Source organism: Trifolium pratense, linkage group LG7 (genome assembly GCF_020283565.1).
Source record: "Trifolium pratense cultivar HEN17-A07 linkage group LG7, ARS_RC_1.1, whole genome shotgun sequence".
Taxonomy (NCBI): domain Eukaryota; kingdom Viridiplantae; phylum Streptophyta; class Magnoliopsida; order Fabales; family Fabaceae; genus Trifolium; species Trifolium pratense.
In genome coordinates, this window is record NC_060065.1 from 32066880 (window position 1) to 32094157 (window position 27278).

The 27278-nt window shown below is 32.4% G+C and overlaps 3 protein-coding genes across 4 annotated transcripts; 2 read left to right on the forward strand and 1 right to left on the reverse strand.

Moving 5' to 3' along the window:
- Positions 1–285: 285 nt before the first annotated feature.
- On the reverse strand, positions 286–4478 carry LOC123897477 (pentatricopeptide repeat-containing protein At5g66500, mitochondrial). Of its 2 annotated transcripts, XM_045948132.1 has the most exons (3): positions 2374–4478; positions 1381–1654; positions 286–967 (listed from the first exon to the last, which is right to left on the reverse strand). In XM_045948132.1, the coding sequence occupies exon 1, from the start codon at positions 4187–4189 to the stop codon at positions 2579–2581; it is 1611 nt and encodes a 536-aa protein (XP_045804088.1). In that variant the 5' UTR covers positions 4190–4478; the 3' UTR covers positions 286–967; positions 1381–1654; positions 2374–2578. The 2 variants fall into 2 exon arrangements, with proteins under 2 accessions (XP_045804088.1, XP_045804089.1); XM_045948133.1 differs by lacking the exon at positions 1381–1654 and having other exon boundaries at positions 2374–4411.
- Positions 4479–11136: 6658 nt separating this feature from the next.
- On the forward strand, positions 11137–20469 carry LOC123897474 (sodium/hydrogen exchanger 6-like). The gene is made up of 22 exons (XM_045948130.1): positions 11137–11530; positions 11621–11672; positions 11764–11823; positions 12266–12290; positions 12387–12472; positions 12576–12687; positions 13794–13856; positions 14008–14027; positions 14117–14211; positions 14401–14429; positions 14531–14562; positions 14664–14711; positions 14814–14874; positions 14956–15053; positions 15139–15214; positions 15322–15341; positions 15771–15868; positions 16007–16116; positions 17081–17185; positions 18837–18946; positions 19121–19200; positions 19796–20469. Exons 1-22 carry the CDS (start codon positions 11344–11346, stop codon positions 19873–19875), a joined length of 1647 nt encoding a protein of 548 aa, XP_045804086.1. The 5' UTR covers positions 11137–11343; the 3' UTR covers positions 19876–20469.
- A 3041-nt stretch (positions 20470–23510) lies between these two features.
- LOC123897478 lies at positions 23511–25550 on the forward strand. The gene has a single exon (XM_045948136.1). It carries the CDS (start codon positions 23765–23767, stop codon positions 25295–25297), a length of 1533 nt encoding a protein of 510 aa, XP_045804092.1. The 5' UTR covers positions 23511–23764; the 3' UTR covers positions 25298–25550.
- Positions 25551–27278: the final 1728 nt, after the last annotated feature.

The following is a 27278-nucleotide window of genomic DNA, read 5'->3' on the forward strand; positions in this document are numbered from 1 at the left end:
TAGATTAGAGAGCACAAATAGTAATTGCACTATAGTTTCACTTTAGAGTCAACTTCAAAATAAAAATGAAGTTATTGGACTAGCTTTAGACTATAAAGAAGACCACATGTTGAAATAGTGGTGGATGTTTCTAAATTACAGTAAAAACTTTTAATAAAGAATCCATTAAAATCGTGAATAAGACTACCACAAATTATTTTTTCCTTTAAGTTGTGGACACCATCCACATTCAGCTCTCTCCTCTTTTATATATCTCGGTTTGTTGCAATCTTGATTAAGTGGACATAACTTTCAACTTTCAAAGCAATGTTGAATTCCAATTCATAGTTACCCTAAAAACAAGAAGGTTTTTATCCCTCCAGAATTACACAGGCCTAACAGAATTACAGAGAACTGGAAGGGATAACTAAAATGGTTGACTGAAGGCTGAAGCCAACTACTAACTGAATACAACAGAAAAATAACAGCAAAATTGCTAATTGTAACAGGTGTGTTGTTCAACTGTTCTACTCCTTTTCACACTAAATGACATTTCAAGAATTTTCTTGATGCCCATGCATTGATTTTTGGGTGTTATATACATACAACCCAGTGGAGAAAACTCTGCAACACTTGCAGGTCTGCGTGTCTAGGGATCGGCTGATCGGGATTCACTCCCGCAAAAACATTTCACCGGAGACTCGCAATTTTAATCTCACAACCCGTTTACTTTTTGAAGGTCCAAATTTTACTGGACTCTTGTGTCTCACGACTCATGAGAGAATAATTTTTCGGGTGCTAGACATTGATAGGTGCCAAGCCAAGTCATTGAAGTTGTAAATTTTGATTCTTGAACTCAAAGTGCATAGGCATAGAAATTAGTGTGAAGCTTTGGAGTATTAGAGACAAATTCATCTTCTTCTGAGCTTCTCCTAACCCTACAAAAGCCTGGCTTTGATCCTTAAGCTTAATTTTTGCAAACTGGAACCTGCCACAATCAAAGGAGTAAATAAGGAGCTATATAAAGGTACACTTGAATAATGATTGAAAATAACTAATGAAAACCCAAACTATTAATAAGCACTCTAAACTATTCTAAAATGGATCCATTAATCGTCATATATGCATGTCATGAATCACATGGATTTTATTTGGGGCCAGGGTTGGGGACTATAAAACAAAAATATTAATAAAACATGAGAAAAATCGACAGTGTGATATGTTTTCTTGCCTACTTGGGGGTGGTCTGTTGCTTACTCGGTCAAGCCAAAGAGTTTCCTACTTAGTGGTTGGCATATGATATGAGCAACAATATAATGAGTAATGACACCCCAATGCCCAAGTCAATAACAGGAAAATTACGGCTAAATGTTTAGGTTAGAGACTTAGAGTTGAACATACCTGATTACCTGAGTGCACTCTCATTAGACAACTCAAATAGGCGTGGCACTGTGGTCATGGTCCTTGATAGGGAACCATGACAGATAACAAGTAGAAATGTCAAGCATTTGGTAGGACAACGGTTGAACAAAACTGTTCCATTTAAATCTATTTATGAGAGTTTTCAGATCTTGAGCCAACCAGGTCAGAGGCTCAGAGATCTTTCTGGCTTGAGCATTTTGGGGTGTAGTTAAGTAGTGGACCTTGGCCCACACAATAACTTGATACATCCTCTCTGCAAACAGTATAACTAATTGGAATCAATTATCGGTTTGAACGAAAAATAACCTTATCCATCCTCTCTTTAACCAACACAAACAATTACAGTCACACTTAATAATGTTTTAAAATATACAAACGTAACAGCAATCAAGACTTTGCAGTAGACAAGTAATAGTTGGCAATTACTAATTCATTTGTCAAACTGTATTGGAAAATCAAGGGGCGGCGGAAGACTTTATCAGTTGAATAAAAGGCAAATGAAGATATTTTTTCCTATGAAACGTTCTTTGATTCAGCTACCGTAGCATGACAGTTAAAAGATTCTTGTGTATTACGTATAAATTATAATATATATCAATTTAGTATACTAACAATTATAGGAAAAATATGGTCCGCTTATAATAACAGATTGTTCTGATCGAACAAGGAATATATGTCTCCCACAGCATGTCACTCAAAATTAAGTAATAAAACTCCGAATAGTTACAGCTTAGAAGTGAGTGATAGTTTTAGGAGTATTTTAGCCTATCTATTTCTGGAAGGGTAAAACATAAGCAAAATCCATGAACATGAGAAAATTTCTTCCTACGAAAAATATCAATCATGTTGTCCATATATACCACAAATATGCCTGAAACTCAGGAATCAGACACACAAAAAACGGCAGATGAGAAACATAAAATGACATAGCAAGAAGAGAAGTTTTGGAGGAATGGGGAAACAGATATTTACCAGTTGACTTGCTTCAACACTCAAAACACTAACTAGTGATCCAAAAGAATGACCGGTAAATACATGCTTCCTTTCATGTAATCAATGCCAGGTTGACTCTACTAGAAATCAATTCCTTTCATGTAAAAAATGCCAGGTGACTACTAGAAATCAAATCACCCCAACATGAGTAAGGCCCTCACTTTCCAGTTGTCTAGCTGAACAATCAAGCAGATAGTGACCTGGCATGTCCATTGAATCCCTCGCCGATCCAACTATTCCCATCTTCCTTGACCAACCTTTTTGTCCTCATTATGCTTCTCAATTTTTCAACACAATCCCACCTACCACTGGCGGCATAAAAGTTTGATACAAGTACAATATTGCTAGCTTTGTCAGGTTCCAACTGCAAGAGATGTTTTGCAGCAAACTCGCCTCTTTCAAAATCTTGACTAAGACTGCAAGCATTCAACAATGCTATCCATACTCCTGCAGTGGGTCTAGTACTCCAATCAATCATATTTTGATAAGCGGACCATACTTCTTCTATTTTACCGGCTCGGCCTAAGATATCTATGAAGCATGCGTAGTGCTCCGGTTCCGGTTCAATGCCATAGTTCTCCTTCAACATAGTGAAACATTTTTTTCCTTCCTCCACCAGGCCAGAGTGACCACAAGCTGATAAAACAGACAAAAAAGTCACAGAATTTGGCAAGACCTCACTGCTATCCTCCGTCATCTTCTGAAAGAGCTTGACAGCTTCATGCCCACACCCATTTCTTCCATACGCATCAATCATACAAGTCCATGAAATCACATCCTTTCGACAAATTCCATCAAACACTGACCGGGCAAGCAAAATCTTCCCACATTTAGCGTACATGTCCAACAATACATTACATAATTGGGTCTCAAAAGTAAAACCCCTACGAACCGCAACACAATGCACCTGTTTCCCAGTCAACAAATCCAACTTCTCAGAGCAACAACCCAAAACACTAGTAAGTGCAACTACATTAGGCTTCACCAAGCCCATAACTTTAAACGCCTCACCATATCTCCCATTTCTAATACACCCAGAAACCAATGAATTATGCATCATATCATCTTTCCAACCTTTCAAACCATAAAACACATCCAAAGCATGATCAACACACCCAACACTACAATAAAAATCAATAAGAGCAGTACTCAAAACAACTAAATCCCTCCCTAAACACACAACCAAACCATGAACCTGCCTACCAAGTTCCAAAGCCTTCAAAGAAGCACAACACTTCAAAACAGAACACAAAGTAAACTCACTAAACTCAACATTCTCCCTCCCCATTTCCCTTAAAACACCAATCACCTCACTCGGTTTACCACACCGCAAAAAACACGAAAGCAAAGCATTCCAAGCAACAACATCTCTATGAAGCATTTCATCAAACACCTTAAGGGAATCCTTCAATGACCCATGTCTTGAGTACATATCAAGCATTGCAGTTTTTGGAACAGTTCCAGAATCTGAACCAGTTCTGATCATTTGTGCGTGGAACTGTTTACCGAGTGATGGAGAAGATGGGCGTAAAAGAGGAGTGAATGTGTGAGCATCGATGTCGGAGCGTATGCGGCGGAGAGAGATGAAGAGGTTCCATGCGGAGATGGGTTGACCACGGCGGACGTAGGAGGTGATGATGGAGTTGAGTTCGGAAATGGGTCGGTGGAGGAGTTGGTGGTGGTCGGAGAGAGAGTGAAAGTGAGATGAATAATTTGAAGCTAATGGCCGCGACGCTGCACGCATCAGCATCTTCTTCTGAATTAAACCTGCAAAGTACAAACGATTAACTAACATAACCTTTTAAATTTTTTGTTAACTGAATTTTTCTAACTCCAAAGATCTGGTTTAGTGGTAAAAAGACATGTCTCGAATTTGAGAGATTCTCGTTAGAATTCTCCTAATGTTAAACCTGCACACACTGATTAGTTCAATTTCCAGCAATTATGATCGAAAATGCACGCCGAACCATACTAAGCAGTCTTGCACACAATGATACTTTGTTTTTAAAAGGATGCTAACTCAAGTTCAATAACAAACCTATGATAACTACTAGACTCAAATATTGAAGGAATTTTTTGTATTTAAAATATGCTTATACCAAAAAGACTCTCTTTAAATTTTTATTCACGGCCTTCTAATATTAGTTTGATGCAGTAGTCAATTTTCACCCTTAGGTAGTTTTTTATTTTATTCATAATTTTACACTAAAATTTTTTTAATCCAAATTATTCAAACATAAATTCATAAAAATACTTCTATTTATTCATAAAAAAAGTTATGTAATTAATAAATTCTGATTGTTTTTATTCCACCTAATCAAACCCATACTCCTACTATTTTTTATTCCACCTAATCAACCCATTCTCCTATTATTAACCTACTAGGAATAAACTCGTGCGTTGCACGGGTTCGATTAAAATATATAATTAAAATATTTTTATAAATAAAAAAATAATGATTGTGATAACTATAATCACATATAGTTAAATAATATATATTATTTTAAAATATGATTATGTTTAATATTAGTATATGAGTAAAAAAAGGTTGTTTAGAAATATTAGATTTTTTATTATATCATAGTTTGTTTATAGTTTAATGTAATAAATCTCTTATAATATTTCATAAGTTTGAAAGGATGTATCATTTTTTATTTTATTAGTGTAATCATATAAGATTTTAGTTTTCTTTATATGAGTTGCAATTTTATAATCAAATGTCACTTTGTTTTTTATTTTTGATGTATTCCTTATTTTATTATTTTCAATAAGAGTTGGAGGCATACCTAATTATACTTGTAGACAATATTGCTCATGAGAAATGTTAAAATAAGTTTTGATTATAGAATATGATTCATATATGGTGGCTTTGCCTATTTGTTCCGCGTGATCTCATTTTTTGAAAATTATGTATCAAATAGTGTATTTGCTTACTACGTTATATGCAATTTAAGGTTCCAAATAGCTTATCTACTTACTCATCTCTCGTTCTCTTGGAGTTTATTCTCACTATTCACTTGGTGAAATTTTATTCCAACTTTATTAGTCCCAATTTTTTAGTCTATTGTTTGGTTGACATTTTATTTTGCTTGGTCCTTTTGTTTTTGGTTTGTTTTTCTTTTTATTGGCGAGGTTTGTGTCTCTTCAAAATTATTGTTAGTTTTTGTCCCTCTTATTTAATATTTTATTGAACATTTATTTTATTTTTCTTATTATATTATATAAACTCAAATATTTGTTGTTGTTAATATATAAGTTTGGACGAAGATTTTATATATTTGAATTTAGGTTTAGTTATTTGGTTAAGGTAAATAAAGTCTTATAGATGAATTTAAGATTTAACATGTGTCATCTTCTTATTTGCTTAAAGAAATGTCATCTTATTCTTATAAATATTCCACTATTTTATTTTCAGCCGTAACGTAAACAATCTTTTAGAATATGTACTTAATTTATCCAAAAAATTATATTATTATGTAAATTAAATTAATAATTTTTGAATTATTGGTGAATTTTAGTTGTGTGTAAATATGTTTAAATATATGTGTGATTATATTTTCTAAATATATGTAAATATATTTTAACATCTACGGTTTTAATAATTTTTAAAATTTATTTTGACAAATGAGCATCAACAATTTTTATTTAATAATTTTTGTCTTTTTTTAATTTAATTTAGAAAACTTTTAGTACAATTCTAAGTGGGAGGAAAAAGTATTTAGCACAATTCTTTTCATCGATTCATTTTATGGTTGTAAGAATAAGATGACATGCGTAGATTAAAATAGGACCGTCTATTAAAATTCATATATATTCATATTGAACCATCTAGGATTAGGCAAATGTTATACGATAAATGCATGAAGATTATATATTTGGACAACCTCTAAGTCAAGTTGAATCAATATACTTCTTGCATGTATTACAATTATAAGAACCGCATGACTTGGGTGTCAACTACAAAAAAAAAAACTTATTTTAATTTCTACTTTGCTTTTATTTCTATATTTCTCTTGATCGAGATCAAGTAGATCACCTACACATTGTAGACAATATAATATTTAAAAATGAGACACATATTTATATTTCTAAATTATTTGGATTGTCCTCTTTTAATTGAATGTCTCCAACATCAATATACCCTCGATCTATATAAATTTTAAGGCACTTCAAAATCAATAAATAGAAGTCTCTTTTATCCTCTTCAACTTAGTCACATGAAAAAAAATAATTATATTCCTATTAATCAACAATTTTTTATACAAATCTTCTACCTTATATAAAATAATAAATGAAAAAGAAAATAAGAAACAAATAAGCTAAAACATTAGACTAATAAAATAATAAATGAAAAAGAAAAGTTGTCTAATTACAAACATTATATCAATAAAAAAAATGATGGTTTACAAACTCCCATTTAGAGCTGTAAAAAGGGCCTTAAGGGGCCGGCCCTTTAAGGGGCGGACCCACTTATTCCTGATTATTAATTTTATTTAAATTTTAAACACAGTTTTTTTAGGGTGCCGATCGTGGACAGTGCTGATTGAAGAAAACGAGAATAAGTTCACGACACTAGAAAAATTGTTTAAAATTTAAATAAAATTAATAATCAGGAATAAGTGGGTCCGCCCCTTAAAGGGCCGGCCCCTTAAGGCCCTTTTTACAGCTCTACTCCCATTAGAGTTAAATACATATCCTTACATGAGGTGTCATTTCATAGGCTTTATAAGGAGCAAGGATGCAACGTAAGCAAAAATAGAAGTATGTTTTATCCTGTTCTCCTCCTTCACATGAAAAAATAGTCATATTCATATTAATCGATTCAACTCAAAGTTTAATTAATCATCGAACAAAACACCGGTTGATATTTAAAAAAATATCCAACCTAAAAAAGAAATATAAAAAATTATTAGAGATGTTCTAAACTCAGAGTAGTAGAAAAATTCCAATTTACAAACATATTAATAGACAACTATCACATATATGTATATCAATTTCTTAATCAATCACATGTAGACATACCTGATATTCTAAGAGGTTAGACACCATCACCTACCAAGGACAAAAACCAATATACTTATGATGTAACTATATATATGCACACGATAGCTTTTAAATCAATTCAAGAGACTATAATGTGTAACTTTAACATATGGAAGGTGAAGATGCATAACTTTTTCTCATGGAGATGTCAGACAAAGAAACCATAGAGTTTTTGCCATGAGATAGATAAATTAAAATTTTGTTAAAACATAGAAGCTAGACTTAAATGTAAATTTACATATTCAATATGGTGGTGATAATTAGCTTTTGGGTTAACTTTATATAGAGCTTGTGTTTGATAATTAGCTAAATTTACATATTCAATATTAGTGTCTCGAAGAATTCTTTGTTTTCAATTGCATTAATAGGGAATTGTAACATACAATATATATTTTAATAATATATTGCAATGCAATTAATAAAACAATAACATGATGCATCGTTCCACCTTTCATTGCTTGCAATTAATTTTTGTCTCAATTCAACAACAATAAATTGTGTTAGTTTTTTTTTAATATATTATTATTGTTTATTATTTATTATTAGAGTAACTCTATTATATGAAATATGAAAAAGTTTTAATAGAGATTGTAAACTTTTTTTATAGAGTGCCACATCTAATTTCTTTTGAAAATCTATCCAATTTTTGATAATTCTAATGGATATGTATAAATCGATATCGATAGTTGGTCCCTTTTAATTAAATTTTTCATTTGTCATTTAGGGACCAATTAACTATGAAATGAAGAGAATTCCAATAGTCTTAGACACTTTTTTTTTTCTTTCTTAGTATTGAAAGAATATATTTTGTGGTTATATTGGTCTCTTTTAATTAAATTTTTCATTTAGGAACCAATTAACTATGCAATGAAGAGAGACACACGTTTTTTTTATTAGTATTGAAAGAATTTCAATAGTCATGAATATTTTGTGGTTATATAAATCTTATATATTAGTTGGTCCCTTTTAATTTAATTTTTCATTTTAGTTAGTTGGTCCCTTGTGTAAGAAGTTATATAGTGATAATTTGATATATTGATAATTAAAATTAAAATGATTTAATTTAATTAAAAGAGATGATGAAAATGTTTTTTAATAGAGATTGTAAACTTTTCTTACAGTATAAAGGTGATAAAAAAAATTTGGGGCCTAAATCCTTTACCAAAAAAATTATTTTTGGGGGTCTAAATCTAGGGCTTCAACACCCTCCACCTGTTCGAAAGTACAAAAAGAATTTAACATTCAACATGTCATCATATTCTTAAGACTATCTCACTATGTACTCACTCATAACTATAATATCTTATCTCCTAAATACTATTATGCTTAGAGAATAATTTAAATAATAAAATAGATAAATATAATATAACATTTTATATTACTTATTAAGATTTCTTTGCCTTTTATTTGTCAGAATTATTTAGCTAGTGGTTTTGTTTATCATTTTCACCATATGCTTAATTCTTTTTCTTTTCTATTTTGGTTTAATTTTATTTTTCTTAGTGAGGTTTATGCCACTATCATCTCTTTAATTTGTCTGCATCTTTAATTTTATGTGTCTTTTTAAGCAATGGAATATCAAAATTAGTAGTTAAAATGTTGGTGTAATAAAAAAGTATAAATTGTAAAGTAGTGACTAAATTGCTACGCCACTTTTCCTTCATCAATCAAACAAAATATTTGTCTTAGAAACTAAATTGAATCTTACGATTTTTCTTAGTGACTTAAATGAGTTTATTCTAAAAGTAATAAAGAAATTAAAATACAACTTAGCTCAATTGCAAACTTGAAAACCTTCGTACCAGCCCAATCCACTTATTTGAATCCTAACCAAGATGATTAAGCATATGAAAACACCTCTAACCAAGTAGAGATTAAATTCTTCCAAATTTGCTTCATACGACCAACTTGTATTACATTTCCAAATCTTCTCTATTAAAACCAAGTACCACTAAAAAAAGTTAAGAAATTGCAGTTATATATATTTTTCATTGTCGCAATGTTATTCTTGAATATACATTTCATTGCTATATTTGAAAGAAAAAAAAGAACCTATCCCAAAAACAATGAGGAAAATACATTTGAAAATAGAATTACATTTTTCCTTGAAACAATAAGATAGTGTAGTTGATTTACTCAAGAATAGACATGACTTGATGAAATTACTATAAAGAAGGTTAGAAAACACAAAAAAGAAAAAAATAAGATTACAAAATATGAGACCATGGACAAGTAGTGATATGTGAGTATCAATATTTATAAAGACCATTGTGGTAAAACATACAGTTTTTTTTTTATTTATAATTATTGAAAGGAACTCCAACAATCATGAGGGTTAATTGTATAATATAATAATAATAATTTTGCAGTTATAGTTGCATCATATGAATACCTAAGGGTCAATCATAATTGTTTTTATCCCTTGTAATTAATCGTTTGATTTTTTTTTTTTGATAAGCTAATCGTTTGATTGTTGATTTAACCTCTTGCAATGTGTAATAATATATTAATATGATTTATCTTGGGCTTTTTTAGAAAATTAGATTATATATATTTAATAACAATACTAAAAATTATATATACATATAATTTATATGTACATATTTTAGTGACATATGGATATATTTTTTTGGTTTTTACGTATGAATGTTTTATTGATCCATATATACGAATTAAGTTTTTTATTTGGGCAAGTATATGAATATTTAGGTTACACTTAATTATTTAGTCATTTACGTTTTCTATTAATCCATATTTATCATTTTATATATGCCAAAATATAGTCTTTTGGAATTATGGGGATTTCTTTTTCTATTCATGTATTAATCATTAGACATGAAATTTAATTTGTGGAGGATAAATTTTATTTTAGATATTTTTAATAATAATTAAGAGAAGTTGGTAAATTTTCAATAAAAATATGGAGTTTTTTTAGAGGTGCCACATCATCACAATGAAGGCCTATGAGCAATTCAACCTTCCTTTTACTGGTAAAAGATTTTAGGCTTTGAGATAGTCAAAAACCTATGATAGTAGCACCTACGTATGAATATGGACAAACACACACTTTGATGAAAAGTCAAAAGTACATTTTCTACTTAAAAAAATGTAGAAAAGTGGATGGCTTCCACTCCCTGCCAAAACTAAGACAAAATTGGCTCATTTGTTTATTTTTTATATTTTATAATAACATTGTCAATAAAAATTGAAATTTAGGATCAATACATATTATTCAAATTTCTCACCCCTAACTATTTATTTATTTATTTATTTTATGTTCACACTAATTTCTCAAAATAAAAAAAGAGGCACACTTGTTTATTTATTTATTTTTATCGAAATAGCTAATTGTAAAACATAAAAATACACTAGTAGAATTTAATAACTATTCCACGTAATTTACAATTTTAGAAAAAAACCAGTAGAATTTAATAATCAATCCACTAAACTGTTATAATTTAAAATTCAATTGTAATATATAATAAAAAATTGTTTCAAGCAGAATTTAAATTCTTTTTTTTTTTAACAATGCAGAATTTTAATTCAAATTCTTTCGTTAAAGTTATCTAGATATAAATTTTTGTTATTTAACAATATAAAAATTTAATTAAGTAAAAATAAATAAAAATTTAATATTTAAAAAGGAAAAAGAGCTAGAACTAGAGTTTCCGTGTTGAAGTTAGAGAGTCGACAAGAAACAGAATTGAAAGGTAAAAAAAGGAAAGAGAGATATAACTAAATTAAATTTAATTTTTAGTTAGAATCACATTCACATCATCATCATCATCAATTACGTAAAATATTAATCGAAGCAGAAAATAAAAAATAAACACAGTATCATCATTCTGTGAAGAACATAACAGAACAATCGAATCGAATCAAATTCTTCCACCGTAAACCACCAGAATGGGCTCGGAGAATGAAATTTCTCCGGCCGATGCTCATCGAGCACCTCCAGGCAAAGAACAACAAGCCGCCGGCGTCGGAATCCTTCTTCAGATCATGATGTTAGTTTTATCCTTCGTTCTCGGTCATGTTCTCCGTCGCAAAAAGATTTACATCATTCCTGAAGCCAGTGCTTCTCTTCTCATAGGTTCTATTTCTTTCTTCTTCCTTGCATCACGAATTCGTGTTTTCTTCACTTTCAATTTCTAACCTAAATTATATTTTTTTCACTTTGCAGGGTTAATTGTTGGTGTTTTAGCTAATATTTCAGATACTGAAACTAATATCAGGTTTTTTTTTTATTTACATTCTCTTTTAATTTTTTGTTTTCTCTGTTTTTTATATTCCTCTGTTTAACTTCTAAGTTTGTTTTTTCTACAGGGCTTGGTTCAATTTTCACGAGGAGTTTTTTTTCCTATTCCTGTTGCCTCCGATCATATTATATCCTTATTAACACTGTTATTATTAACTAATTAATTATCGAGTTTAATGGACATGCTACGTCAGTGTAAAATATTTTTACACGAATGTCTAGTAGGAATCAATAATTCCTCCACATCATATCATTAGAGTGGGGTGTAGTAGGGTGATTTGGCGGAATATATTGTTGGAAGTTAGAGAAAATAGAAGATACACCGACAATGTAAAATAGTTTTACACTATCATTTAATGAACATTTTGTATTCTGCCAAATCACAAAGATTTATTTTAAAATTAGCTGTATGAGATGGCAGATTGATGGTTTTTTATTTGATGACATAGTAAAAATCGTTTACACTATCAGTGCATGCTTGTTAAACTCTTTAATTTATGTATATTGGTTGATTAGTTTATGTGGTCATTTATTTCATCATGTGTTTGTTTCCTTGATTCCTATGTTTACTCAGTCTGGTTTCAGTCTTGCACCTGTAAGTCTCTGCATAGTTTTTTCTCTTCTGTAGAGTTATAGTGTTTTGTTCTTTTGGAGAGGTCTTTTGACTTTGTGGTAATGTGGCTTTTTGCAGAAACCTTTTTTCTCAAATTTTGGTGCAATTGTGACATTTGCTATATTTGGTACCTTTCTAGCTTCAATTGTAACGGGTGTCTTGGTGTAAGTTTTCTTTTTCATCCCTAAGTATGCATAACACATTATAGTGGTATGGTTTATTAAGATTTTCAATCCAGTGATTCTGATTTTGTCCTATGTGATGTAGTTATGTTGGTGGGTTGGTCTTCCTCATGTATAAACTACCTTTTGTTGAGTGCCTGATGTTTGGTGCTCTTATATCAGCAACCGATCCTGTTACTGTTTTGTCCATATTCCAGGTGATTTACAACTTTTTTCTTTTTTATTATTCATCTATATCTATACATACCCTGTTAGTCCACATAAGTGTTCTTGCTATGACTTCCTAGGTTACGATAATGCCTGTGAACCCATTATACATGTCTAAAACAACGGCCATGGAGTGTTAATACTGAATAGGCAGCAGGACTCGTTACCTTCCCAAAATCTATACGTGTTTGTTCATTGCCCATGCTTCAGCTGCTACATATTTTGCAGAGTTGAACATTGAGATTAGGTGTTCATAAGCTTTTCTAATATTACTACTAAATGACAAAAATATCGTTCCAGAAAATAGTTTTGTAATGTTACTAATGATTGTGACTGGGAAAAAGATGTAAAGCTTTGATCGGTAAACCCATGTTTTTCAAAACTCTAATTTGCTATGTTATTAACTCATAATCTACAAAGCACCAACATAGATATAACGGGGACACACCGATATGGGCTATGTCTAAAGTATACGACATGACATAAGACACGTGTACACGCGTGCGCACACAAATAGTGTATCAGTGGAGAACATGATATACATGTTTGGGTTAGAAGGATGTGAAGAGGAAGGACTGACATAGAAAATGTAGTTATTATTGAGTAGAAATCTCTCATTTTTTTATTTAAAAAACAAACTTCTAGTGTCAGAGAAACATGTTTGACATTAAAACCCCGCAACCGCATGAAGGAGAAGCATCTGTGATTCATAGCTTATCATGAATTGGATGAAATCAACTATTTATGATTCACACTTTTTTGAGGGGTTACTTTCCCAACCTTCTATCTACACACATCTGCTTTGTTCTCCACGGCAATTTTAGTATTACCAAAAAAGGACAACCTGGTGCTTTAAACTTTCTATGGCAATGTCCTACTAGGAATTGTTGAACATATTGTGGATATATTGTAGGAAACCTTACCTTCCATTTGCAAGACGTTGATTTAAATATTCAAACCCGTGGCCTTCCACATGACTGCAACTCCAATGGTTGCGTCGAGGTCCCACTTCAATTATGAGTCTTATGTCTGTAGTAATTACTATACAGCATCTGGTTCACTTCATTCTGAACTTGGAAATTTGCCCGCTTTGCAGGAGCTGGGCACAGATGTCAATCTATATGCTTTGGTTTTTGGAGAATCTGTTTTGAATGATGCAGTAAGTTTCTCTGCTACAGCCTTTCTTTTTTATCGTTTGAGTTCAGACGTGATTTGAAGATGGATGGTGCTAAGGACGATGTTGTTCTTTATATTTCCCTTTTTTATGTGTTATTTCTTTTGTCCTGACCCCCCTCTTGCACTATGGGCAGATGGCAATTTCTTTGTACAGGTACCTAAACTTCTGAAGTATCTTATGCTTATCTGAAATAGCCCAAGTATCATTGAAGTTCAATTTTAACCCAAGCACTTATTTTGCAGGACAATGTCATTGGTTAGAAATAATCCATCTGGACAAAATTTCTTCATGGTGGTTGTTAGATTTTTGGAGACTTTTGTTGGGTCTTTGTCTACAGGTCAGTCTTTTAGCTTTATTCTGTTTTGGCTTTATTAGGGCGAAGGAGGGGAGAGCCTCACTAGCTTTATTCTGTTTTGGCTGTATTAGAGTCTTACTCTTAGATGCTATTGTGTTTTGTCATGAATTATTATATATATATTTTCAGTTTTCTAAAGTTATAATTGCGATTCTTTTGGTGTCTCTGCAGGTGTTGGAGTTGGGTTTACATCTGCTTTGATATCCTTTAAAATCCACTATTGTCCTACGTATCTGCAGTATACCTCTTTAGAAATTTAAAATTCAAGCTTTTTTTTTTGTAAAACCTTGACTGCCAGAACCTATTTAAGTATGCAGGCTTGGATATTGACAAGTAAGTATCAAATATCAGTTTTTTCAAAAGAGATTTGTTGTTTGATGATTCACATTACATGTGGAAAATACTGATCAGAAGAATTTTATGATTATATCCAGCCTTCAGAACTTGGAGAGCTGTCTTTTTGTTCTGTTCCCTTATTTCTCGTAAGAAATCTTCACGGACCATTTGTTGATAACTTTTTCATAAAGTTTTTGTATGTTCTTCCACTCATGGTGCAAATCAATGTAAACTATTTAATTTTTCAGGTACATGTTGTCTGAAGGCCTTGGTTTGTCCGGTATTGTATCAATATTATTCACAGGAATTGTAAGTGCATGTGGCATTTTTCTGGGTTATTTGATGTCTGTATCAAAACATTGTGATAACTATTTTGGTGTTTTGTTTTAGGTCATGAAGCACTATGCGTATTCAAATTTGTCACAAAGTTCTCAAAGATTTGTCTCTGCCTTTTTTGAGTTGATATCATCATTAGCAGAAACATTTATGTAAGAATGATTTCTTTTACAGTATTTTCCCGTGTGTTCAAACATTACCGCTAAATGATGTGTAAACACCTTTTGTCTCTTACAGATTTATATACATGGGCTTTGACATTGCTATGGAAAAACATAGCTGGTCTCATGTTGGATTTATATTCTTCTCCATTGTATCCTTTCTTTTTTCCTATAATATTCAAATGTTGTGATTTCTATTAGTTACGCATCTCATGTTCTTCTTTGTTCTTTTCCCTTAACTTGTTGATAATCACTTCAGATATTCATTATAATTGCAAGGTATTTGCACAGATTGCTATCATTACAAGTCTTGATTACAATGACTCATGTTTATTTCAGGCTTTTTGGATAAAGATTAGCATGTGGTCTCTGTGGTCTCGATTATAAGCAAAACTAATCAACTATGCACATATTAAGAATAGTGGTTAACTTCATTTAATTTTCTTGTTGTAATAAAAAAACTAACTGCATTTCTCAAACTATCCTTTCTTCTCATTTAATTTTCTATGAGAAATTGTTTCGTTAAAGGGCATTTTATGTAGTATTAAAATAAAGTGAAAGTAGTTCGATTTTGCTTATAATTTGGACCACCTAATATGACTAATTTATTTCTCATATATTTGAGACCGGAGTAGTACTTGCTAATTTTATACTTTGCTTTCACATTTCACTTGGAAGTTGACAAGATTCTTGGGTGATTTCATGTAGAGCTGCAAATGTCTTCTCTTGTGCTTACCTGGTCAATCTGGTCAGACCTGCTCATCGAAAGATACCTGCAAAACACCAGAAAGCTCTTTGGTATAGTGGTAAGGAATCGGTCAGCACAAGTCATTGACTTTACTGTGTAAAGTTTGATTAGTTCCGCTAATGAAAGAAACTGCTTCTTTCCTTTGGCTTTTTCTTTATTGTGGCGTCTAAATTTTTCACTTTGTGAACATAAACAGGACTTCGAGGGGCAATGGCCTTTGCCCTTGCTCTGCAATCAATTCATGATCTTCCAGAAGGACATGGACAGACCATATTCACTGCAACTACAGCAATAGTTGTTTTGACGGTAGGAACATCCTTGTCGTTCTTTAATTAAACTAATCAGTATAAAAATCAATATGAGGGTATTGTAATGGACATGGCCATGCTGTACTTTTTGTATAAATTGTAAATGTTGTTTTGATTCACAATGTGCCAATAAGTGTAAAAACTGGGTATAATGAGTATGACAATATTAAGATAGATAAGTGGACATACAAGGAAATATGGGATCATGAGTGGATTTATTCAGAAGAAGGTTTGATTAACACCTATTGGAAAAATGAGGTAGTGGAAGAAATCAATAACATTCTAACTTTACATCTAAATAAATGAAATTGTTAAACTAAGGTCCCGTTGACTTTGTGAAAACATTTTCTATTTTCATTTTCTAAAATATATGTTCATTTTAACTTGCTAATAAGATTTGAGACTCTTAAAATGATCCATTGTGATAAAGGGAAGATGAAATGTTATTTAGAGATGATGCATTTTTATAAATAATGAAAACAATTTTTTTTCATTTTCATTGTTTCCAAAAAAATGCACACTATTGTTCACATTAAAAGTTAGTATCTTATTTATTTAATTTTTTTGAGTGAAAGTTAGTATCTTATTGTTAGCAAGTAAAATTAACAAGTTTTAAGAAATGAAAATAGAAAATGTTTCCACAGTAAATGGAACCTAATATATTCTTTACCTCTTTGTGAGAACCTTACAAAGAGTACAAGATCTCCTTATCCAATTTTAAGCAATCGCCTCTTGAGATCGTGAGCTGCTGGAGTTCTGGTATGATTATAATACAAGTGCCATTTGGGAATCTTAGATGATAGACAGAGACTTGGGTGTGTATAGAGTGATTTAATTATAAATGAAGGAAATTATATGTTGTCACAGAATATAAAGTACCATTTACTAATTGGGTAAACATTTTGTTTAATCACCATTGCTGCCATGGAATATCAATATGAAAATTTATTTATTTGTTTCAGGTATTGCTGATTGGTGGTTCAACAGGTAACATGCTGGAAGCTCTAGAGGTCATAGGTGGTGACACTCACAGCGATAGCTCTTTGGCTTCAGTTGGTCCCATCACAGTAAGTTTTGCAAGAAACGACATATTTAAGACCTACTTACTTTTGTTTATTTCTTGTGTGTGTTATATCTGTACTAAGTTCTTGTTTATGACTGTTACCTTGAAATTGCACTTGGAAGCGACACCCGTTGTTAATGTTTTTGGAAGATGAATTGCCAAATACAAATATGATCTGGGCTTGCTCCAAGATGCTATATCTCATTCATTTCATACAATGTGATTGTTCTTGTTAAAGAGATATTGATACTTATGGACTTATGGTGTCATTGTTGGATGTTTGAAAGAAGTGAGAAACTGTAACAAACATGTGTTGTCTTTTATTGAAGCATGTGTTGATTTTTAACTTGCTAACAAGAAGGTGTGAGATTCTTGAAGTGAACCATTGTGATGGAGAGAAGATCAAATGCTAGTTAGGAATTATGTATTTCATTGTTTCCAAAAAATACACACAATTGATCACTTTAAGAGTCTATTATCTATTTGTTAGCAAGTTAACTCAACGCATTTTAGAAAATGAAAATAAAAAATATTTTCACAAAGTAATTGGGACCTTAGAGCTCATATACTTTATTTTCAAATTTTCATATTCTGTTTTCAATAAAATACGCTTCGTATGTATAGTCAGAGAAATGCTATCCAAAATGGAGATTAGTGATGCAAGAAGTAATAACATACTTTATAGCGTTTTCATCATTTCCAAATATGATACTTCTTGACTGTGTATATCATCTCACTAAGTCACTTTGTATACTATCTTCTTTATTATGTATGCACTAGCATGTGTATATTATTGAAAACAGAAAATGAAAAATTGAAAACAAAGTAAGCGGGCCCTTACATTGCTGGTGCTCCAGTCAAATACTTTTTTCCAATGTCGTTTAATTTATTCTATTCTAATTTTATTTGAAGCATTGTTATGCATTTTATTTTTTTTAATCGAGAAACATTTGTAGTAACTCAGTAGTATTGTAATTTAATTGTAACCTCTGTCCTCATGCACAATTCATTTTGGTTTACTCACTTTGGTGATAGTCTTAGCACACAAGATGAATTTCTTTTGCTTTCCTAAATAATAGAAGCATGCAAGAAGGGATGTGTTTAGGTATGGGTGGGAGTGGGACCAGGTTGTACAGAAATAGCATTTCCTTTCGTGTGCAAAAATTATTTTGATACAAATAATTAGGCTATATTTGCTGCAGAAAGAAGTTGAAGCATGTGGTTGAGCTTGTGGTTATGTTTTTGAACTGCATCTAAATATAATGTTTTCAACCATTCAATTAGAGAAACATTCAAAAAGTCCTAGCCTATGAAGTAGAGGTTGATGACTGGCCCGTCTGGCTAAAATAGGATTTAGGTATCATAATTCCCAACTCTGAATTAAGTATTTCATATAATTGTCCCGTGATCGCCTGATAGCAGGGATAAACATACTTCAACAACCTACCCATCACTGTGATTTTTAATTTTAAGAACCCATGTTCTGTTAGAAGTTTTTGTTCTCAAATGGTGTTAACTTCCACTTTGAAAAACTAAATTTTGACGGTCCCATTGATTCTGATTCCTGACAATGGATAATATTTAACTTAATGAATCTACTTCATGTGTCTCTTGTCTGTTTCTATTTCAACTAATATTTCCGTTTCCTTTGCAAGAATTACGGGGGGAACAATGGTTATGTTGCTCCTTCATACGAGGAGGAGGAGGAAGAATCGTCGTCGTCTGGGAACAAAATAAAGATGAAGCTAAAAGAATTACACAAGAGGTATTTTGAAACTACTACATTGTCAAATATGTGTGCATGCGCACATACATGTTCTTGAATTTTATCAATCATAGAGCTGACACATGTTATGTTCTGTCCCATTCAAATCTGTTTACCAAACTTTTACCTCAATGATGTTGCCACTGCTAATTTCACTTCACTTATTTATTGCAGTGCTGCATCTTTTACGGCATTAGATAGAAACTATCTTACCCCATTCTTTACAAGCCAAAATGGAGAGGAGGATGAAGAAGGCAAGTTTGACTATTAAAATTATGTCATTTTATCATGGGTACAGTATTGGTGTTTGGGCTTATTTTTTCATTTAAATTGGTCTATCTTGAGTATATATTTTTTCAATAATTACAGAAAAAATTGTTACATTAGGTTTCCTTCTTATACAACAAGCTTTATATAATGTCATTCTCAAACATATGAACCACCCAATTTTGGAATCAAATAGTTCAAGGGTCTCGTCTCATTAAAAATTTGAAATAGTTTTTTTTTGGCCATTTCTCTTGTTTTCAAGTATTCACGAGCATGACCTTGTAGGGCGTACACTTAAAAATCTGTAGTTTTCCTTCATCTGTGACTTCTGGAAGTCTTGTTTTGAGGCTTTTGAACCCAAAACTTCTTAAAATACATACATGTACGTCTACCTTATTACTTGTCCATCGTTGTTTGCAATTTTAATGGATTATATATAGTTGTATTCTGCTAATTATTTTCCATTTATGGTCTCTTGAGCATTAGTCGTGAGTTTTTCTCGTTTTTTATTTGACTTTGTGTTGCTGAATTAATTTTGTTTTGACATCATATATGACCACAATTTGTTTTTCTTCTCAATAGCCGAGCCTCTTAATTCTTCGAGATCTTCTTTTACTTCTTCAAGATCAGGATTTCACGGCCAGAGCCCTTATTCATCGTGATTCTTTCAAATGACAACGGTCTCAAAATCTCCTCTGTACATATCTGCCATGCAATTTATAGAATAGGAATTGGCATAATACAGGAATCAAATTTATCTCCCTCACTCCAAGTTGTACGACTGAGAGATCTCAAGTCTTATTAGGTTGGACATGGACATCTCTGCAAAATTGGCTTTTCATGCAAGTCGATGATTGTATGCCCCTGCCATGTAAGATGGAGAGGTTCACAATTTGGAACTGACCACACATTTATTTTTATGTTTAAGTTCTTACAGGTTTTCTCACCTAGGTATAGTTCTAGTAAATTATGAAAATTTTAGTTTACTTCATTGTGACAATGAATACAGTTATGTAGTATGGATGAGTTTTCTTTATGCATTATATTAAGTTAATTGAGGACCGGAAGTAGTTTGGTACATTCACACATTACTTGATAGTGAATACAGGATATTTTCATGGTGTTCCTTGCTACTTTCAGGTTGGTCTTTTATAGTGTATTTGGATAAATTAATTTCAAGTAATTTTTATTTTGTAAAATTGGTTATTGTTTTGTAAGGGATCTGTGTTAGCAAAATCAAAAGACAGTTGGAATCATATGACCCTGTTTGATTAGAGAGCTTCTGTTCTGGTTCTTAAAACTGCTCCAGTTCGGATTGATCAATTCGGATTAGAAAAAATGGAACACTTATTTTACTTGGTTAGTTAAAGTATTGTCATCCACGTTGAGAACCATTGCATGTTGTCATCATTCTGCCAACAGACTTCAAGAGTTGGCCGAACTAAGCGGCGGAAACAATGTTTTGAATGCTCGTTGTGAGATATGCAGTTGAGCAAAAACAGCTGAAACAGTAGTCGACACCATCGATTATAGCACCAAAGATTCCACATTATATAGGGTTTACACTCTCAATCTCACTAACGAACGTTTATAAAGGGTTTACACTCTCAATCTCACTAATGAACATTTATAATATATCTCCTATACTACTCAAAGACACATCAGGAAATCCATATCCAAGCCACTTTGCAACAACTAGAGACAATACCATGAAGCATCGTTACTGTAATTTAATGGTGTATCGCCACACGTGTATATAATTTAAAGGCAAATGCTAACATGTGCCCCAAGGGCACATTTTAAGGTGCATTTAATGAACTAATATCCCACTTAATTTATTTCAAAAATAGCAATAATCAACTTTATTAATTAAAAGATATAGTTCACTATATTTATTACCTATTTAAAAGAATTGAAAATGCAAAATATGATATACTGCCAAATTTGATTTATGATCACGCGGATGGTAATACGACCATAATTATATGCATCCAATTTTTTCTTGGTTTGTTAACAATCGGGCTTATAGTACTCCAGGTAATACTTGATTTATGCTAACTTGTGTTTTTTGTTTTTTTTTTCGGTGAACAAAATCGAGTATTATAGTATTATGTTGTAATGGTAACAATTGTTAGTACTATTTTAACTTTTGAATTGCTAATATATTTTAGAATTTTATAATACTTACTATAATTTGTTTTCACTTAAAAAGAAAAGTTTTGTAGTAAAAAAATTTGACCAAGCGCGTGATCACACATCAAGTATTTGGCAAGTAATTTTTTTTTTTTAATTAGGCAAGTATTATATTTTGTCTATGCAATTTTCTTAAAAGGGTAATAAATATAGTGAACCATGTCTTTTAATTAATAAAATTGATTATTTCTATTTTTGAAATAAATTAAATGAGATATTAGTTAATTAAATGCACCTTAAAATGTGCCCTTAGGGCACATGTTAGCAGAACCCTAATTTAAATCCTATGAAAATTTAAATACAAATGAGTATAATATTAGTAAAAAATACTATTATTTTTTGAGAAAAAATATATGTATTGTTGCTGTAAATTAATGTCAAATAAGAATAGAGTATGTGGTATTAATTAATTGTTTTTAAAAGATGGTTAATTTATATCAGTGTAAAGTTATTTTACACATCCGTCCAATAATATATCAACACATCATGTATGGTGTTTAAAAACACATGATGTGTCATATTTATTAAATGATGTAGCAATACATCATTAAATGCATGTGTAAAAAAAAATTACACTGACAGTGCATACAAATAAAACTCTACAAAATATGCCTACATGGCAAGACAGTAAGTTTCTATTTGATGATGGTGTAAAATTATTTTATATTGTCAAGTGCATGTTAATTTGTCATTAAACTCCTTTGTTCTCAATTATAACTTCAAATCTACAATATCGTGCAAACACAAACAAAGGAAACACTCAACTCATAAATTCCCCATTTCTTTCCTTGAATTCTTCTTTCACTCTTTTTTTTTTTTACGAGAAAATGCTTATAGCATATCATTGATTAATATGTGGTCTATACAATCTGAAATGTTTACCAGAATCTAGACACTAGCTAAAAATGTGGTCACTTAAGCGAGCAACCTGATTTATTTTGACTCTCTTGTGTTTTTATTTAAACTACTTGATATAATTTTATTGAACAATTTGACATAGTACTCATGCAAAACAATTCCATTCTTTTGACCAACAAGCAAGTAACCATCAATGCAGTTATGAGAGATGGTCAATTATTATTATCATGTATAGTAAAATAAGATACCTATAAAATACCATTTCTACCCATTCTCCTTTCTTGACAACTCATTTAACTAGGGATAAATTTTGTCATTTCATATCAAAATTTTGGCTTTTAATATCAAATTTATTAAAATAATATTATAATTATTTTTTGACAAGAATATTATTATAATTATTATACCCTATTTATTACACATTGCTTTTATATTTTATACGAGACATATATTTTTACTCATATATTAATATAGTTTTATCTATTTTTTGATAATTTCTACGAGACCTATATTTATACTCACATATTAATACGATGACATAATTTTATTTCATTTTATTTTTGTGACTTCTATGGGAGATGCATGTTTTTATTCATATTAATAAAGTTGTCTATTTTTTTATGATTTTTACGAGGCTTATATTTATAGTCATAGTACATTTATAAAGTATTGGTGTAAAAAATACTATGTGAAAGATTTTGAAATAGATACCCAAATTTCGTCTTTAATTAGTCTCTATAAATGTTTTTAGCAAATTTCAATCCTCCAAATAATTTTCGCACAACTTTTGGTCTATGCTTTTAAGTCAACTCATGTGTATCTAAAATATAGTGGGGAGATAAGAAAAACATTATCAAGTATTGTTCAAATGAGATATCAAACATTGAGAGTTTTATTTTTAATTTGAAAATTTAAGTGTTACGAATATTAATTAAAGAAAAGAAAAGAAAAATATATTATTAATTTTAAATTAAAAAATTAATTTTGAATATTAGATGAATCACACAATTGATTTTATTTAATGATCATGAACTAAATATGACCAGATTTATGCATTTCAATCACAAAGAACACCACCAACTGCATACACGATACCCGCCAATATATCATGTAATTAATACACATTTCTTTCATTTTTTTATGTACTGAAACTAAATGACTCTTGGAGTCATGCATTTCATGTGAGAATAAATATTATATATGATTGAAATACAAAGTGATTTCAATCATATAGTTTGTGCGCCGCACCATAAGAAAGATAGCTCTGCTAGGGTTTTGAAACTTTAGTTTCTTCTTCTTCCTCAAGGCCTGCTTCTTCATCGGTTGCCGAGTCAACCGAGAGTTTAAAGTCCTAATACGGTCCTCCGGTAACGGAGGGCCTAGTTTGGTTAGGGACCGGTGTTGACAAAGTGATCGTTTGATGAAGTCTTGGGCTGCTGAGGAGAGTTTACTGATCTGCCCTATATTGAGTGTTTTCCTGTGTCTGCGTTTTTAATTATTATGTCTGATATACCGACTCCTATGGACGCATTTGTTTTCAATGCTGCTCTGCCGCCGCCCCAAAAGCCACCGGAGGGAGGGCGGCAGCCTCACCAACCGAAAAAGATGTCCTTCAGGGACATTCTGACTGAAGGTCAAGAGAAAATCCAAGCTAAAGAGAAAGTAGATTTGATCGCAAACGGATTGATGAAAGTCACCTTAGAGGAAGGAAATCGTCTGTTACCAAAGGTAACAATGGATGAGAAACTTTTTCAAGAATTGTGCAATCCCTGGAAGGAGGCTCTCGTTGTCAAACTATTGGGAAAGAACGTGGGATTTAATATGATGAAAGATCGGCTGCAAAAGCTATGGAGACTCACTGGGGGATTCGAAATCATGAATGTAGACAATGGTTTCTATATGGTGAAGTGTGAACTGCTTGCAGATCGAGAGAAAATTATGTCGGCTGGCCCATGGATGTTGTTTGATCATTATTTGGCTGTAGCAAGATGGACTCCTGATTTTGCCTCTCCACATGCGAAAGTGGAAAAGACTTTGGTTTGGATTCGATTCCCGGGACTTAATCTTTTGTACTACGATGAAAGTGTTTTACTGGGATTGGCTTTGGTGGTTGGCACACCGATTAAGGTGGACACTAACACGCTTAAGGTGGAACGTGGCCGCTTTGCTAGAGTTTGCGTGGAGATCGACCTAACTCTACCGGTGGTTGGAAAGGTTAATGTTAATGGACATTGGTATAATGTCCAATATGAAGGCCTGCATATTATTTGTGGAGGTTGTGGCTGCTATGGTCATCATACCCGCAATTGTGAAAAAACTCTTGTTAAAAAAGTGTCGGCGTCGGAAAAAACAGTGCAACCTGGTGGCAGACCGGAGAAGGCAACGGTGGTTACAGAACCAATTAAGGAAATCATTGAAGGAAAATCAGTTATCGATGTAGAAAAGGCAACTGAATCTGAAATATTAAAAGAGGTGCATGGGGAGTGGCTAGTTGTGCAACGTAAAAAGAGGAACAAAAAAGTAAACAATAGTCAATCCTCATCATTACCTAATAATGAGCAACAACAATCTTTGAATAAAAAAGGAAAAGAGTTTGTTTCCTCCTTTAAAGGATCACATGTCAACCATCAAGATGGGGTGGGGACCAGCCATATAAACAACAAAAAAAGAAGATTTGATAAGAGTGAAATTAATGGGGAGACACGCCACCTAAGCTTGAAGGCGGGCCCACGTGAGAAGAATGAAGCAAGCTCCCTTGCTAGGCATCACGTGAATACCATGCATGAAAACATGGTTGGGCCTAACTTCAAAACAAGCCCAAATCCTCATGCTTCAATAGACTTTACTCTTTGCACCCCCGATGGAAAAAATAACAAACGCGATCAGAAGGGCAGCAAAGACCCGCCAGAAAATAAAGGCAACATAACCTTTAATTTTGATGCTACAGTTCGACCCATTAACGTGGAAGAAAGTGGTTCCCAAGTTGAGGAACGTGTTCCGGAGTCTCCCATAGATTGGGAGCCTTGTAAGTAAGTTGCTCTTGTAACTCTTCTTTGTCTCCAATTTTGTCAATGATGATAGGATTCAAAGAAGTTACTCTGCTGTCCTGGAATATTTGGGGGGCAGCAAATAAGAAAGCAAAAAGACATTTGATGGATTTAATTAGGAAACATTCACCCACCTTCCTAATTATTATGGAGACTCACACTAGTTTTCAGAAGACTAAACAGTTTTGGAATAGAGCTGCTTATGTAGATGTGCACTGTGTGGATGCTCGCGGTCATGCTGGGGGAATTTGGATACTTAAGCAAAATGGGAGCAACATTGCTGCCAATGTGTTGGATATTTGAATTGGCTTAATTTTGCTAAAACAAATACTAACAAGATGTTGGAAAACATGTTACAACATCCTTTTTATTCAAGGAAATCTCGCGCATTTATGAGAGCATCTGCTATATATGGAAATCCACTTAAAGAGCACGCTCAATGGAGATTTGATCTGATCAGGAGTTTTAAGGATAAGACAGACTTAATGGTACAACGGTATGATCACAATTATCCTATAAAGTCCTTAAACACTTTTGGAAAGTTTATATACATTCTTGATAAAGATCAAAAGAGAATCAGATCACCTTTTATGAGCTACAAGGAGCGTCCTATGAGTAATGAAGAAAGAGGAGCGTGCTAGATCATTATATATACGAAGATCAAGTTCAAGACTAAGCATCTCATTGAAAAATATTAGTTACACATATTGAGTCTTTGTTGAGTCTTTGTTGAGTGTTTTATTATTTGATTGTAATTCTTGCTTGTGGATTCTATAACACGAGTTAAGAAGTAAGTTTATTATTTTAAGGTTACTCCTAAGCTTTGAAGTACGGAGTTTACCGTGTGTGATTCATTTGAAGCTTTTAAGCAAAAGTGAAGTGTTGTCTTGACAAGTTGTCGCCACATCATTCCTAACATTGTATAATCAACACAGGTTGTGTTGTGTGAGTGGAAGTGAGATGGGATCTCATGTCTAGGAGTTCCTAGGCAGAAGTTGCATGAGTAGTGTCGAGGTTATAAGGCGTAAACCAGGGGTTTGCTGGAGGTCTTAGTTTAAGGCGTAAATCCTAGGGTTTGCTGGAGGTCTTAGTAACTAGAGCTATTAGTGGATTTCCTTCCTGGATTGGTATCCCCCAGAGTAGGCAGTTGGCTGAACTGGGTTAACAATTACTTGTGCACCTTATTTATTTTCTGTCAGTATTTTATATGTTATATAAGATGTGCCAACAATAGAAAACAACATTATCCACAAAGTAGTTGTTGGGACATCTTAGGCAACATCATTCTAGTGATACCAGAATTTCAATTGGCATCAGAGCAGGCACCCTGTTCTGTTATTTTGGGTGAGCTCCAGGGAGAGTACTTTCTGGTACAATGGATAAAGAAGGAGGGTCAGTGTCTAAACCCCCCTTACTGACAGGTCCTGAGAACTATGATTATTGGAAATCTAAAATGGAGGCTTTCATAAAATCAATTGACAGCAGGACATGGAAGGCTGTGTTACGTGGATGGGAACCACCAATGGTTCTTGACAAAGATGGCAATAAAACGGATGTCAAGAAGCCAAATGATGAATGGACTAAAGATGAGGATGATCTGGCACTTGGCAACTCCAAAGCCTTGTATGCAATTTTTAATGGTGTGGATGCAAACATGTTCAGGCTTGTTAAGAGATGTATTACTGCTAAGCATGCCTGGGAAATTCTGAGAAAAGCTCATGAAGGAACATCAAAAGTTAAGCTATCTAAACTTCAGATGCTCAAAACCAATTTTGAGAATCTCAGAATGAAGGAGGAAGAAACCATTCATGACTTTCAGATGAATGTGCTTGACTTTGCAAATTCGTTTGATGCACTTGGAAAACCTATCTCAGATGAGGAGCTAGTAGGAAAAATACTCAGATCTTTGCCTAAAAGATTTGATATGAAGGTGACAGCTATTGAGGAGGCTCATGATCTTTCAAGTC